At 40.3% G+C, this 13496-nt stretch overlaps 2 protein-coding genes across 3 annotated transcripts; one reads left to right on the top strand and one right to left on the bottom strand.

The window, feature by feature from the left end:
- Positions 1–328: 328 nt before the first annotated feature.
- Positions 329–4705, top strand: LOC100177989 (receptor-type tyrosine-protein phosphatase alpha-like). 2 transcript variants are annotated; one of them, XM_002122539.5, is made up of 18 exons: positions 329–536; positions 591–673; positions 799–1028; positions 1464–1560; positions 1732–1808; positions 1891–2025; positions 2143–2184; positions 2394–2531; positions 2658–2809; positions 2865–3000; positions 3063–3166; positions 3299–3438; positions 3491–3567; positions 3658–3792; positions 3850–3987; positions 4045–4205; positions 4273–4408; positions 4465–4705. In XM_002122539.5, exons 1-18 carry the CDS (start codon positions 511–513, stop codon positions 4537–4539), a joined length of 2082 nt encoding a protein of 693 aa, XP_002122575.1. In that variant the 5' UTR covers positions 329–510; the 3' UTR covers positions 4540–4705. The 2 variants fall into 2 exon arrangements, with proteins under 2 accessions (XP_002122575.1, XP_026695060.1); XM_026839259.1 differs by lacking the exon at positions 2143–2184.
- Positions 4549–12631, bottom strand: LOC100184205. Its single transcript, XM_026839258.1, has 8 exons — positions 12413–12631; positions 10174–10310; positions 8063–8238; positions 7723–7864; positions 6968–7290; positions 5717–6684; positions 5305–5604; positions 4549–5161 (listed from the first exon to the last, which is right to left on the bottom strand). Exons 1-8 carry the CDS (start codon positions 12574–12576, stop codon positions 4702–4704), a joined length of 2670 nt encoding a protein of 889 aa, XP_026695059.1. The 5' UTR covers positions 12577–12631; the 3' UTR covers positions 4549–4701.
- Positions 12632–13496: the final 865 nt, after the last annotated feature.

The raw sequence follows: 13496 nt of genomic DNA, 5'->3' as shown, positions 1-13496 counted from the left end.
TAACCATATTCAGTATAGACTCACTAAATATAAATGTCAGTGACGTATTCAACAGTTATGCAGATTTGGACGCGTTAAAGTCAAAATTTCGAGACGCCGTATATTTGGTTATGTCGGTTCCGAACCTTACGGCGATGAAACGAAGATCGAACTTTCAGTAGTTGATGGTACATGTGTTAGTACATGTGTGTAGTGTATGTGCGAGGTTGGTCATTAGTGAGGGAGTGAAATGTTTAATTACGAGATTAATTAACTTGCTGCAGTGACGTCATGTTGCCAAGGGATATTATTACGTCACACATGGTTGATTATTGAAAGAATGTCTTTGTTGGTGCATCAGTGGAACGAAGCTTACGCTGTCTCTTTCTAGAATTGTTAGTAGGAACTATTCGCGTTTAGTACTGTTACGTCACAGATGTATATATGATGTGTGAGGCAGAACGGAAGTAGGTACGCGATTTAAGCTGCTACAACAAACGTATAGTGTTCAGGTATTGGAACAACTCGATTATGTTAAAGACAATAGCCAGACTTCGGTGAGATTATACTGTTGTAACGTCATAATAGATACCTAACTTATTACGTCACAGAGGAAAGCGTCGTAAGAAAACGAAAACTACAGATTCGAATTCGAACGATTATGTTGAAACAATGGAATCTGCCGATAGCGGGGGTATTGTTACATAACTATGTTGTCTATTTGCATTGTGACGTCATATGTCAAACAAATCAAACGCATTATGACGTAACAAGTCGTTTGTTTTCGAACAATGTTTAATAATGTTGATTATGACGTAGGTTCGATGTCGCGAAATTCGTCGAAAAATTCAATGTCGGACATTGCTCAGTGTGACGTCACAGTAGCCAATGGTGACGTCATAGATGCAATTCCAACCGATGACGACAGCAGTGATGGGGAAGTCCCTAAAGTAGTCAAACCGAACACTGAGATTCGGGCCGAGGATTTATATGAAGTATATAACAATAAACATGCGGATGAGGATAGGTTGTTTAGGGCTGAGTTTCAGGTGATGTCCCTGTGTATCTTTACTGGTTTGGTTTTGTTTCATGTTGTATTTTATTGCTTTCGTTGCCGTTGCCCTGCCTGTTTATCATTAGCTCATAATGTCATATTTCCTGATCGTGTTTTTAACAATTAACAACGCTATTTTAGAGTCGTGAGGATACTGTTATATAATTCTATAAATATTATTTGTTTACTACCAAATAACACGATAAACAGAGAATAAAAACGTGTCCTAACTTACCCCAGCCCACACTGACCATCTTACCCCGGCCCACTTTACTTTATATTATTGCTATAGTGACTGTTGTTGCTTTATAACCGACTCAAAACATTCCTTAATGCAGTGAGTAGGCAATGGTTGTTGTTTCGGACTCCCACTTTATTATTGCTGGTTATTATTATTGTTATTAATTCTCTAACAACCCCCCCCCCACAGTCGATGCCCGCTTATGTATCGTCACTACAACCGGTGGCAGATTACGCAAAACTCACGGAAAACAAAGAGAAGAACAGATACAAGAACGTGATCACTTGTGAGTTAATAATATACGATTGATATATTTGTGGCTACATCATGTATTGGGTAAGATGGTCCATGTTTCCCATTCTCTTTTATAATAAATATTATTGCTAACGGTATCCCATCTTACCCCCACATATTTTGTTATTATCATTATGACGTAATAATCCCCATTATTACCAAGGTGACGACAGCCGCGTCAAACTGTCACCCATTGATGAGGTAGCCTTCTCCGATTACATCAACGCTTCATTTATCGACGTAAGTGGATGTTAGACATTTAATGACGTAATGAAAATCGTGACGTCACAATAATGACGTAATGCTAATCTTGACATCACAGGGTCATGACGTAGAGAAAAAGTTCATAGCCGCGCAAGGACCAAAGGAAAATACACTCGACGACTTTTGGCGGATGATATGGGAACACCATTGTTACGTCATAGTCATGATTACCGAACTTCGCGAACTTGGACGAGTAAGTATGACGTCATAATATACCGCGCATGGTTCTTCCCTCTTTAACTCTCGATGACGTCACGAGTATGACGTCATTAGGCTTCTTTTAATAACCATGGGTGATATACATTCACAGCCATACACACGTCTGCCGTCACCATTCAAATTCCCGGGCCAGGTATTCGAGTGACTTTACTTTATGACGTATGAATCGGTGCATTATGACGCTGATTTCAATATGGCGGTTGCAACAAACCTTGGCAAATTTTATTTCTTTCGGTTTCCTTTATTTTACTTCTGCTTCTTTATTTTCAAACTTTGGCTGCTTTTAATTTATGACGTCATAACCCCGCATGTATACGTCATAAACGATTTTGTTTCGTGTAGAAAAAATGCGAACAATACTGGCCGGAAGATGGGACAATGGAATTCGGGAAGATTCGCGTTTCCCTCCATGACGTCATAGACTATGGAAGTTTCGTTGAAAGGTTACTAAAGGTCACGCATTCCGATCATCCTGATGACGTAAGTTGAAAACTTTATCGAGTTGTGACGTCATTATTTTTTATACGGTCGTTATTCTTTGACTTATAATTTTTTGAATTCATTATATATTATGACGTTACATTATATATTATGACGTCACCACAGGAGCCTCGAAACATCTCCCAGTTCCAATACCGCGCGTGGCCGGACCACGGAGTTCCAAAAACGACTTCTGAAATTTTCCGATTTCGAGTGCGAACGCTAAAAGCACAATCTGATTGTGACGCCACACCGGGACCCATTGTCGTGCATTGCAGGTTAATAAAGGTGCGCGATTATTTTAATTGTTAACGTAACAATGGGTGTTTATAGCGCAGGTGTAGGTAGAACCGGAACTTACATTGTTCTAGATTATCTCGTCAACAAACTAAACAATGACAACAATATTGATGTTTATGACGTCATAGCTAACCTGAGAACGAAGAGAACGGAAATGGTTCAAAGCTTGGTAAGTGACGTCATAATATCCATCCTTTATTCGATTGTTATTCATTATGACGTAACAAACAGGATCAATACGTCTTCTTGCACAAACTCGCGATGGAGATTCATTTGTTCGGTAATACTGACGTCACAAAGGAAGATTTCACGTCGCGGTACACGTCATTAGAAAGGTGACGTGACAGTTGTCATTATTTCCACAATACACAAATACATCTTCTAGAATAAATAAACGCGTTTGATCACCACAGTATATATTGTTTATGCACTTTTATTATTACGCAATGATAGTTATTACGTCACAGTGAGGACCCTGAGAGCGGAAAAAGCGGATTCGAAGCAGAATTCGACAAACTATCACTTACGTGCCCATCTAATCCTAGACTCGGTTCGGGGACTTTCCCTGACAACGCCATCAAAAATAGAGACCAAGATATTATCCCATGTATGTTGATATAATGCTTATTATGACGTCATAAACATAACTACCTCTGCAGACGAACACAGCCAGATATTCATCCGCATGCGACCGAGCGAACAGACTCCGCCATACGCGAACGCATCTATGATGCAGGTAAGTCATGCGTGACAACTGCATTGTTACGTCATAGTCACATTCCTTGTCTACGCTCTATTATTACGTCACAACCCTTCTGGTTTACAGTGCTATGACGTCAAACACAACCTGATTGTGACGCAAGCACCGATGCAAAACACAATCGAAGACTTCTGGCGTGTTGTCATCGATAATTACGTCACACACATCGTTATGTTGACGCCATTAACAATAGACCACGTGGTAAGTCGTTAGATGATATCCCCTCAAATGACAGTTGTGACGTAATAATCTATGCAGGAGCAATGCGCGCAATATTGGCCAATCAACGACGATTCTATGGAATGCGGGGAATTGTCTGTTCATAATGACGTCACAATCGATCATGGCGAATACATCGAGACGACGCTGAGTGTTTCAGGCGATCAACCTGATCACGTGAGTATATACGTCACTTCACCTCACCACAGTCACGGAAATGACATCATATTCCAGAAAACGACGACTGTGACTCACTTGCGCTACCAAGTGTGGGAGGACGAGAACCAGCCTCCTCCAGATGGTGGCGCTGTTTTAATCAACCTTGCCAACCTGGTTGCTAAGCAACTGAACGCTGATCACGACGGAGTGCGACCTCGTGTGGTGATTCACTGCAGGTATGGTTGCCATAGTGACGTTGCTGTGACGCCACGTGGCACTGACGTCACGATGTTATTGTTATAGCGACGGCGCTGGACGGTCGGGTATCTTCTGTTGCGTCATAAACCTTCTGGAACGCCTTCGACGCGAAAACGCGATTGACGTCTTCAGGTCGGTGAAAGATCTTCGCGATTGTCGCCCTCTAGTGGTAAGGACGAAGGTAAGACGGATGTGACATTATTATTAATATGTCAATATTACGTCACTGTTTTCCAGGAACAATATAAAGCGTGTTATGACATCATTAAAAAGTATATTACGTCATCAGAAGTTGGGGAAGAACCGACATAGTATTGGTGACGTCACTTGCAGTTCCATGTATACGTCATAGTGCCTATTGTTTCAACCTTTGTATTAAACGCGTGCAATAGATGACGTGTTGATTGTGACGTAACAATAAAAGTCTAGCGATTATTTCTTTACAAATAAACTTCTGCAATCCTTGTGACGTCATTAACAACATGAATCGCGCCCTGTGACGTAACAATAAGCATTATTAATATCGCGCTTGTTTCGTCTCGTCTCGACTTTTGCCGGTAGTGACGTCATACTTGACGTAAACGACAACGAATCAAAATCATCGAAGGAAGCTTTGGAACATGACGTCATTGCTACTTGGGAAAGGGTTAATCCCCGAAGCCGAGAATTTTCAATGTCCAGACTTTCTGTTTTCCGTGGCGCCGCCTTGCGGTTGTAGGATTCCTGGATTTCCTTCCGCATGAGGGGGAGAGAGAACCGATGACATTCACAATGACAGAGGTTTTCACGTATTGTGACGTCATAGGGCCGCGGACGATTCGCATTGTTACTTTTTTGGGGAGTTTCTGAATTTTTAGTGTTCTTCCGCGAGAGTCTGGACCATCGTCGTCGCCACCGAGGAAATAGTTTGCCGCAACCCGAGGATAGACGTTTCCTGAAAGCATTGTGACGTCATACATAACATTGTGACGTCATACACAACACTGTGATGTTTAAACGATTGTGAGGCAATACATAAGTTTCCCTATCACGTCACACAAGAGATACGTATAGACAAGGTTAATTTTGACGTCATACCTGTTTCCAATTGTTCGTTTGTTCAGTTTCGCGACACTTCCGCTTCTATGTTCCACAACCTTCGATTCATTTGTTTGTTTCAACATTCTAGAATCCATGGCGAACCATTGTTCATTGTCGTGCCCGTTGTTATCTGATTGTTCTTCGATTTCTATGTTGGGTGGGGGGCTCTGGGGTGCTGGTTGGTCAGAGGGTGACAGCTCGGTTTCTGACGCCACAGTGTCTAGTTGTGACGCAGGCGTGACGTCATAAGCTCTCGTCACTTCTGTACAGCATGATGACGCTCTATCCTCCATGTCGCTACGTCATAATTATTCAATTGTAAAGAAAGAAACTTAAATAATTACGTCATATTTATTAAATAGATAAACAATAAACCTAAATAGTTACGTCATAATACCACAACAATCACCTGTCGCTTAGGAAAGAAGCGTAAGTCTCCGTGCTCGTCTCGTTAGGTGTTCGGCTTAACATTGGAGAATGCGGGGTGATGACGATTGTGGGGGCGATGACGCACTTCTGACGTAATAATGGGGGCTTCATGACGTCAGGTGACATCATTTTCTTCTTATACGACTCGTCTCCCGATTTTTCGTTGGTCGATTTTTCGTCGCCGGAAGATTTTGAGTTTCGGTCGTGTATTGTGACGTAACTACACACCGCTTCGTTCTTTGTGTAGTAAACAACCGAACCGCGATCCAGATCGAATAATGGCGACGTCGCGCGACTTCTTAATCTGTAATGGGGTTCCTTACCTGGGACAAGCCTGTTGTGTTGGTGGGCAAACCGATAATCGTCTAAAGTCCCGCACACGGAATTCACGGAATCGATATTATTTCCTCCCCGGTTAAAATCCTCGCCATCTTGTTTACGGAAATGACGCTTTTCGGTTTCCGTCCACACGGTTGATTGATTACCAGAGTAACCACTGTCGTCTGACATCGACCTCACCCTGGGGTTGGGAGCCGACAATAACAACGACCTCCGCACACAGTTCTGCGGATTTTCGCTTTCCGTTGATTCCGTCATTTCTTCTTTCCCATTCCGCAAACCCCCATTACAACTTCCACCTTTTGCCGTGTTTTCTTTTTCTCGAATTCCGTTCCCAACCGTGCCCGCTTCCGTAAACTTGTTCTCCGATGACGTCATCTGACAGTCGGTGACGTCATCCACGGAACGATGATGATTGATGATGTTACTTTTCCTCACCTTACACTTGCATCTCGTGCATCGCGTCAACCGTGTTACAGCCGGAAACGTTCGCCTCCGCCTTTCCGGAAGTGGATCGTCATCGGAACTCGTCACTTCCGGTTGAACTATTGAACTTTCTTCTTCGACTTCTTCGAGGGAACGCGATTTCGCGAAACACAACAATCGTTTCTGGAACAAGAAACATTGTTAACTAAATTTGTTCAGAGTCGGGTTGGAGTTTTATTAAGTTAACTATATTATAATTATATTTTGTTCATTACCCTAACACCCAGGATGTTGCGACCCATTAGTGACCACTGGGTTGGCTCAAAGACATATACCCCCACAATGGTAGCAGCAACGTGGGCAGGATTGAACCCGTTGCCTTCACTTACATGACAAGCATTTCTTGATCGCTATCGTTTTCGAATACATAAAAAAGGACAGTTTATTCTATATTATGACGTCATACCCAGTCCGATCTCGACGTCGCAAGACTATGACGCGATCGCTTCTTCCGTCGTCTACGTAACTTCCGTCTAAGTTCCCGCCCGCGAAAATCTTGATCCGAATTTTCGTCGCTTGAGAAAACGTTATCATCCTGTTTGGGTGATTCCCCAGTTGTGGAACCGTCAGGCGTCACAGGCAACGTCACAATCATTCTCAGTATGACGAGGTTTAGGAAAGCCCCGATCACCGTCAGCCCAATGAGAATGTAAACGAAACTGAACGCGACGTACTGAGGTTTCTGCTGCAAAGCTCCGTCCACCTGCATGGCTACGTAATCCCCAAAACCTGTATTGGTGGGCACGTAAGTGAATGATTCGGGCAGTTTGTTTATCTTTGAGGAGCCAGCAATGTGTTCTGTTTCATACACCTCGTGCCCGCTTCCAAGTTACCACGTATGTAACTTATTTATCCTCGCGTGGCGGGGCAACGACAGTTGTTATAATACGGGTGTTCTGTTTCTTACACCTCATGCTCGCTTACAAGCTACCACGTATGTAACTTGTTTATCCTGGCATGGCGGGGCAACAACAGTTGTTATAATACGGGTGTTCTGTTTCTTACACAAGTATCTTGCCCAAGGAAACATACGCTCACAATGGTAGCAGCAACGAGACTTTAACCCATATACCCCGTGCTAGAGGCGAGCGCACTTACCCATTCTCGACAGCAAAGAACAGTGACGTCAGAACATGATGACGTCATAAATATGAAACTTACCAATTGTCGATAAAGTCATGACGCAATAATAGACACTGTTAGTGTAAGACCACCCCTCGAAATACGAGAACACGGAAGAACCAACCACCACTGTGACGCAACAACTAAGAATTCCGAACGGTATCAAGCATTTGTGGGATACCTACGATGTGATGACGTCATTAAAATTAATGTGACGTCAGTACGAAACGTATGAAGCTATTATGAAATATAATACGTCATTATGAACTAAGTACAACGCCATATTAATATAAATGATGTCATTAAAATATAAATGATGTCATTAAAATATAAATGATGTCATTATAAAGCATATGTCGTCACAGATAGCATTATTTACCTCATCGAACTTGAACCCAAGTTTATGTCCTGTTGTTTTGAGGAGCGACTTGGCAGAATTATTCATCCGTTCACCCATGGCCTGGAACATAACCAAGCATAGCGGGATGCCGATCACAGCGTACGCTATACACGTCATCTTTCCCATTGTTGTTTGCGGCACCGCGTGACCGTACCCTGTGCGACGTCATAAGTTTAGCTGATACGTCACCATAATTTTTTTAATTTTAAAACACAGTTTTGAGCATTTTATGATGTCATAGTCGTAAAGTATGACGTCACATAACCTAATTGATTGCGTTCTAGAAAAAGCTGTCAATAAAATAATTGATTGTTCCAGATTCTAGAATTATTTGTAGAACGCAAACAATCGATTCGCGACATCGTCGATAAAACGCCATCTGATCCCGTCACGTGGGGTAGAAATAATTAAAATAACATGATTTATTTTGGGGGGTGGCCCGCTAGAATTGGGGGGGGGGGGTGGTTAATTGGGGTGCCATCTTATTAAATCTATGTTGGGGATCTACAATTAAATATCCACATATGTTGAGGTTGATGACGGTTTGATTCGGCGTCGCTATCGTGCAAATAAAAAAGGTTTTGTGATGTAATTGTTTTAACAAAAACGGCATGAAATTTCTCCTTTTAATATTTATATTTACACAATATCCACTTCTCTTCAAATGCAATAGCGAAGAATTTAATTAAAACATAAAGAGAATAGAATTAGCAGCAAAACAACAGTCGTTAAAACACGCTACGGGTGAAAACTACTTGAGGAAAAGCGTCGAATAAAAGCGCGGCTACTGGACCCACGTTTGTATTAAAATCTCTTACGGAACCGCCGCCATAATGTTACGACGTCTCCTTTGCCATAAACACTTTACGCGAATAAATAATTGATTCGATCCCACACATCTGCGCTATGAAAGGAAACTAAATATTTGCTTTCGAAAGATAACGAGAATATAAATGTTGTTTCTATGGCGACCGTTATATACTATTTCTATCCCAATACAAGTGATTTAGAAATTCTACAAAATATAATAATGTCTATTTTTAGATTCACAAAAGGAATTTAAATACCCGTAAAATTTCCCCCATAAACCGGGCTTCGAACACGGGGCTTTTATATAAACTTCTGCCGGGTATACTGTGATTTTAAAACTGCTTTTCTGTCAATTAAATATATTAAGACGGTTTAACGTCCTATGCATGTCGTCTTCATCTTGTTCAATGACTCAATAGCGCAAACGTAATGTTATAAATAATCCAACCCTATATACTTATATAGTAGGGTGGGGGAAGATGGGACACCTTCGGCGCTCAATATCCAAATATCCTGATCGTGTTTTAAACAGTTAACAACGGTCTATGGGAGTCTTGAGGATATAGTTTTATAATTCTTTAAAAGTTCTTTGTTTACTACCACATTGGACGAGAAAATAAAGTTAAAATGTGTCCCAACTTCCCCCACCCTACTATACATCGTGAGAAGCTTTCGTAATCCCAAAATATTCCTGTTGGTAATTTATCACGACCCGCTGCTACCAGGAATATTAACCTCTGTTTGTTAAAATAGCTTTTCCGGCATTTAATCGCCAGCCTCCAGTTTTAGTCATATAAATATATTTAGGTTGTTTTTACAAGGGTGAATAACCCCGGTAGAAAATTGGCAGAAGATGTATTTTAAGCTCTCTAGTTTTACAGGCGTAGCTTTACAGGATAATTTACAGGCGGAACTTTCTACAATACATTACTGTGCGGTAAGTGCTGGATAACGTTAGTAAATTTCCGTATTTTGATTGTGTTTTTAAAAACTAAAAACGCTCTGTTAAAGATGTGCTGAGGAAACGGATATATAATTCTTTAAATGTCTTTGTTAACCATCGAACGGGACGACAAATGAGAATATAAATATAAACCTTTTAACCCTATCAATGTGTACCATCTTCCCCTCAACACGCCCCATCTTACCCCACCATGTCCCATCTTGCCCCAGCGTGGCCCATCATACCCCACCAACATGTACTAACTTTCCCCAACATGTACCAACTTCCCCCACATCTATGTCCCATCTTACCCCACCTACAACACCACGTAACTTACCAATCGTAGTAACAACAGTAATAGCAAAGTACAACGCCCCCACAAAACTCCACTGCACACCGGCTTTGTGAGGTTGTAGTTCCATAATCATGTGGCTCATGTTATCGTAGTCGACGTCGCTTATGTTATAAAGTTCTCTGAAAAATATAAAATAATATATTGTTTTATAAATATTTACGCAAACTTTTTTTGCAAAAATTTAAAAATTTGTTTTAATTAAATATTTGCAACCCACTGTGAGTTGCTTCCTATAAGGTTTAACAGACACGTTTTTAACCAAATGCTTTTTCGTTTATTTTATCCTTAGCGTGTTTTAACGACTGTTGTTTTGCTGTTAATTCATTTCACTTGGCTGTTTTGATTAATTTAATTTTTGTAATAAAAGTATTTTGTTATGTTATATTTTAAACGCATTCCAGAGTTACAATTACAGTGAAGATTGTCGCAAGATAATGGGCATTGTGATGTATAATTCATTGTAACCAAACGAACCGAGACTAAAAACGAACCCCATTTTAAATATTTAAATCTTGTAAACAGCTTGAAATAATGAAACGCAATTAAAATTCATTCGCGGTTGCTTAGCGACAAGAAACCTTTGCAACGAAAATAACAAAATAAAAAACAATAAACTTTTTTCCTCACGAATCGGGTAAACAACAGTCGTTAAAACGCAGATGTTTTGTTCATATTACTTTGTGGGTGGTTATTTTTCTGTGTGTTTATCACGTATGTTACTTTGTGGGTGGTTATTTTTCTGTGTGTTTATCACGTATGTTACTTTGTGGGTGGTTATTTTTCTGTGTGTTTATCACGTATGTTACTTTGTGGGTGGTTATTTTTCTGTGTGTTTATCACGTATGTTACTTTGTGGGTGGTTATTTTTCTGTGTGTTTATCACGTATGTTACTTTGTGGGTGGTTATTTTTCTGTGTGTTTATCACGTATGTTACTTTGTGGGTGGTTGTTTTTTCTAACAATTTGGACAACCATTAGTGACCACTGGGTTGCAGCAATTACCCCTAAGTGTCTTGTACAAGAACACACACGCCCACAACTCGGTCAACACGTAGACACCACCAATGATCGCGGATGAATCTTGCCTTAGCTGCCAAAGCCACGCAAGCTTTGAAGTACAAGGTGGTGGCAGGCATGGATCGATGGGGATGCTAAAAATGGAGCACATAATAGCAGCCCTGGATAGTTAACTTGATTAGTATTGAGCGTGTTTTATAAGCTCGTGTGTTGTGTTGAATATAAAGCAATCTAGTTGTTTATAAGCTTCAACATTCGTCGGTTTCGGCGAGAACTCTCGTTTAAGATTCGTGATCCAGTCTAGTTACATTGTACAGACTTTCCTTTTAAATAATTGATGAGGGGCCCAGAAAGCGCAATGGCGGCAACCAATAATAGAACTTATATTATCTGTTCGGGAATAGGAAGAATCAACGCCTAAGTGACGTCATATTCGGTATACAACGTAATATTGATCATTATGACGTGTATAACATGTTTCACAACACCTAAATCGATCATTGAAAAATTCTTATTTTTCTCAATTTCAGCGGTTTGAAAATGAATTTGGTGTTTACGACGTCACAGGAGGCATTGTTCGCGTTCAATGTCGATTGTGACGGGTGTTATGAAATTAAATCATAAATTTAACGACGTTTTTCCAAATGTGTGAGGGGCGGGGGGTTAATCTGATGACGTAGGTCCGATGTACCACGAAGTGTTATGTTAAAGTTACTTTAACATTTGTGTTTAAATAAAGAAAGTGTTATGTTCATTATCGAGTTATAACATGGGTGTCTTCTTATACACCAGACACACATGGTGTATTCATACACCTCATGCTCACTGTCGAGTTATAACATGGGTGTCTTCTTATAAACCAGACACACATGGTGTATTCATACACCTCATGCTCACTGTCGAGTTATAACATGGGTGTCTTCATATACACCAGACACACATGGTGTATTCATACACCTCATGCTCACTGTCAAGTTATAACATGGGTGTCTTCTTACACACCAGACACACATGGTGTATTCATACACCTCATGCTCACTGTCGAGTTATAACATGGGTGTCTTCTTATACACCAGACACACATGGTGTATTCATACACCTCATGCTCACTGTCGAGTTATAACATGGGTGTCTTCTTATACACCAGACACACGTGGTGTATTCATACACCTCATATACAAAATATAGAATATACAAAACTTACTTAAAGTATTTCTCTCGTGCAAAAAGTTCTTTCCCGCTTTTAATTTCATGTTCTCGTTCAATTGCACTAAACACGCCTGCCCCGATAAATAAATAACTTAACCCAACAAAAATTAAAGTAATTGTTCTCGTATTAGCGCTATGGCGCATAAGTAGGTTGCCCATAGCAACAGCCTGCAAAATATAGAAACAACATTAATATATCATAACATAAACCAACAGATAGCAACAATTTACACCAAATGCGAATTCGAGACTCGACCAAAATCGCTGTTTCTACGACTCTCTCTTTTGCTTTTTTCTTTCGTTCTCTCACTTGCGGTGGCCTGAAAAAACAATCTTTATTCCCAACAGGATGACACACCAACAAACGAAGGATTTTGTTTACTTTAGAAAATTCCTGGGTAATGGAAAAATGAACAAATTACTTTAAAGTGTTTGTTTGGGGTAATTGGCCAACTCTGGCATAAATCGCATGTATGCTATGCCGTATGGCCTTACCTATATATAGAGGCAAACTTCATTTAAAGACACAGTAAAATTTCTTCGAATACGATAGCGAAAACTAAATTAATTTAATCAGCGAAGAGAATTAGCAGCAAAACGACAGTCGATAAAACACGCTATGGTCCAATAAAAGCGTGGCTGCTAAACCTTACTTACGTTTATTAACAACTATATAAAGGTATGATAACCCGATAATAGAAGTGTAGTAGGGTGGGGGAAGATGGGACACCTTTTTTAATCTATTTTCTCATCCCATTTGGTAGTAAACAATGACATTCAACGAATTCTAAAACCTTATCTTTACGCCTCCCATAGACTGTTGTTAATTGTTTAAAAAACGATCAGGAAATTTGAATAATATGCGCTAAAGGTGTCCCATCTTCCCCGACCTGTATTATGTTTAATCCAGCATGAACCGAACATAAGTCTCGGGAATTTGTTTCGGGGTTCTGGAAAGTTAATAATCGATTTCAAGGATATCCATTGTCAAAACAGTCAATTTTATAATTCTTGAACCAGACTCCCCTTTTGACGTCATAATAAAATCTGACATTATAAATAGAACACACCGCGATGGT

Source organism: Ciona intestinalis, unplaced genomic scaffold (assembly GCF_000224145.3).
Source record: "Ciona intestinalis unplaced genomic scaffold, KH HT000177.2, whole genome shotgun sequence".
Classification (NCBI taxonomy): Eukaryota; Metazoa; Chordata; class Ascidiacea; order Phlebobranchia; family Cionidae; genus Ciona; species Ciona intestinalis.
This window is presented reverse-complemented; position numbering and strand designations above follow the sequence as displayed.

Excerpts from the sequence above, each read along its gene's own strand:
- LOC100177989 (XM_002122539.5), top strand. The coding sequence starts at position 511 with ATGTTAAAGACAATAGCCAGACTTCG. Across the intron at positions 674-798 it reads GGAATCTGCCGATAGCGGGG|GTTCGATGTCGCGAAATTCG; the intron begins GTATTGTTACAT and ends ATTATGACGTAG. Across the intron at positions 4,206-4,272 it reads CGTGTGGTGATTCACTGCAG|CGACGGCGCTGGACGGTCGG; the intron begins GTATGGTTGCCA and ends TTATTGTTATAG.
- LOC100184205 (XM_026839258.1), bottom strand. The coding sequence starts at position 12,576 with ATGGGCAACCTACTTATGCGCCATAGCGCTAATACGAGAACAATTACT. Across the intron at positions 7,291-7,722 it reads CATGACTTTATCGACAATTG|GTTTTGGGGATTACGTAGCC; the intron begins GTAAGTTTCATA and ends CCACCAATACAG. Across the intron at positions 5,162-5,304 it reads AAACGAACAATTGGAAACAG|GAAACGTCTATCCTCGGGTT; the intron begins GTATGACGTCAA and ends CAATGCTTTCAG.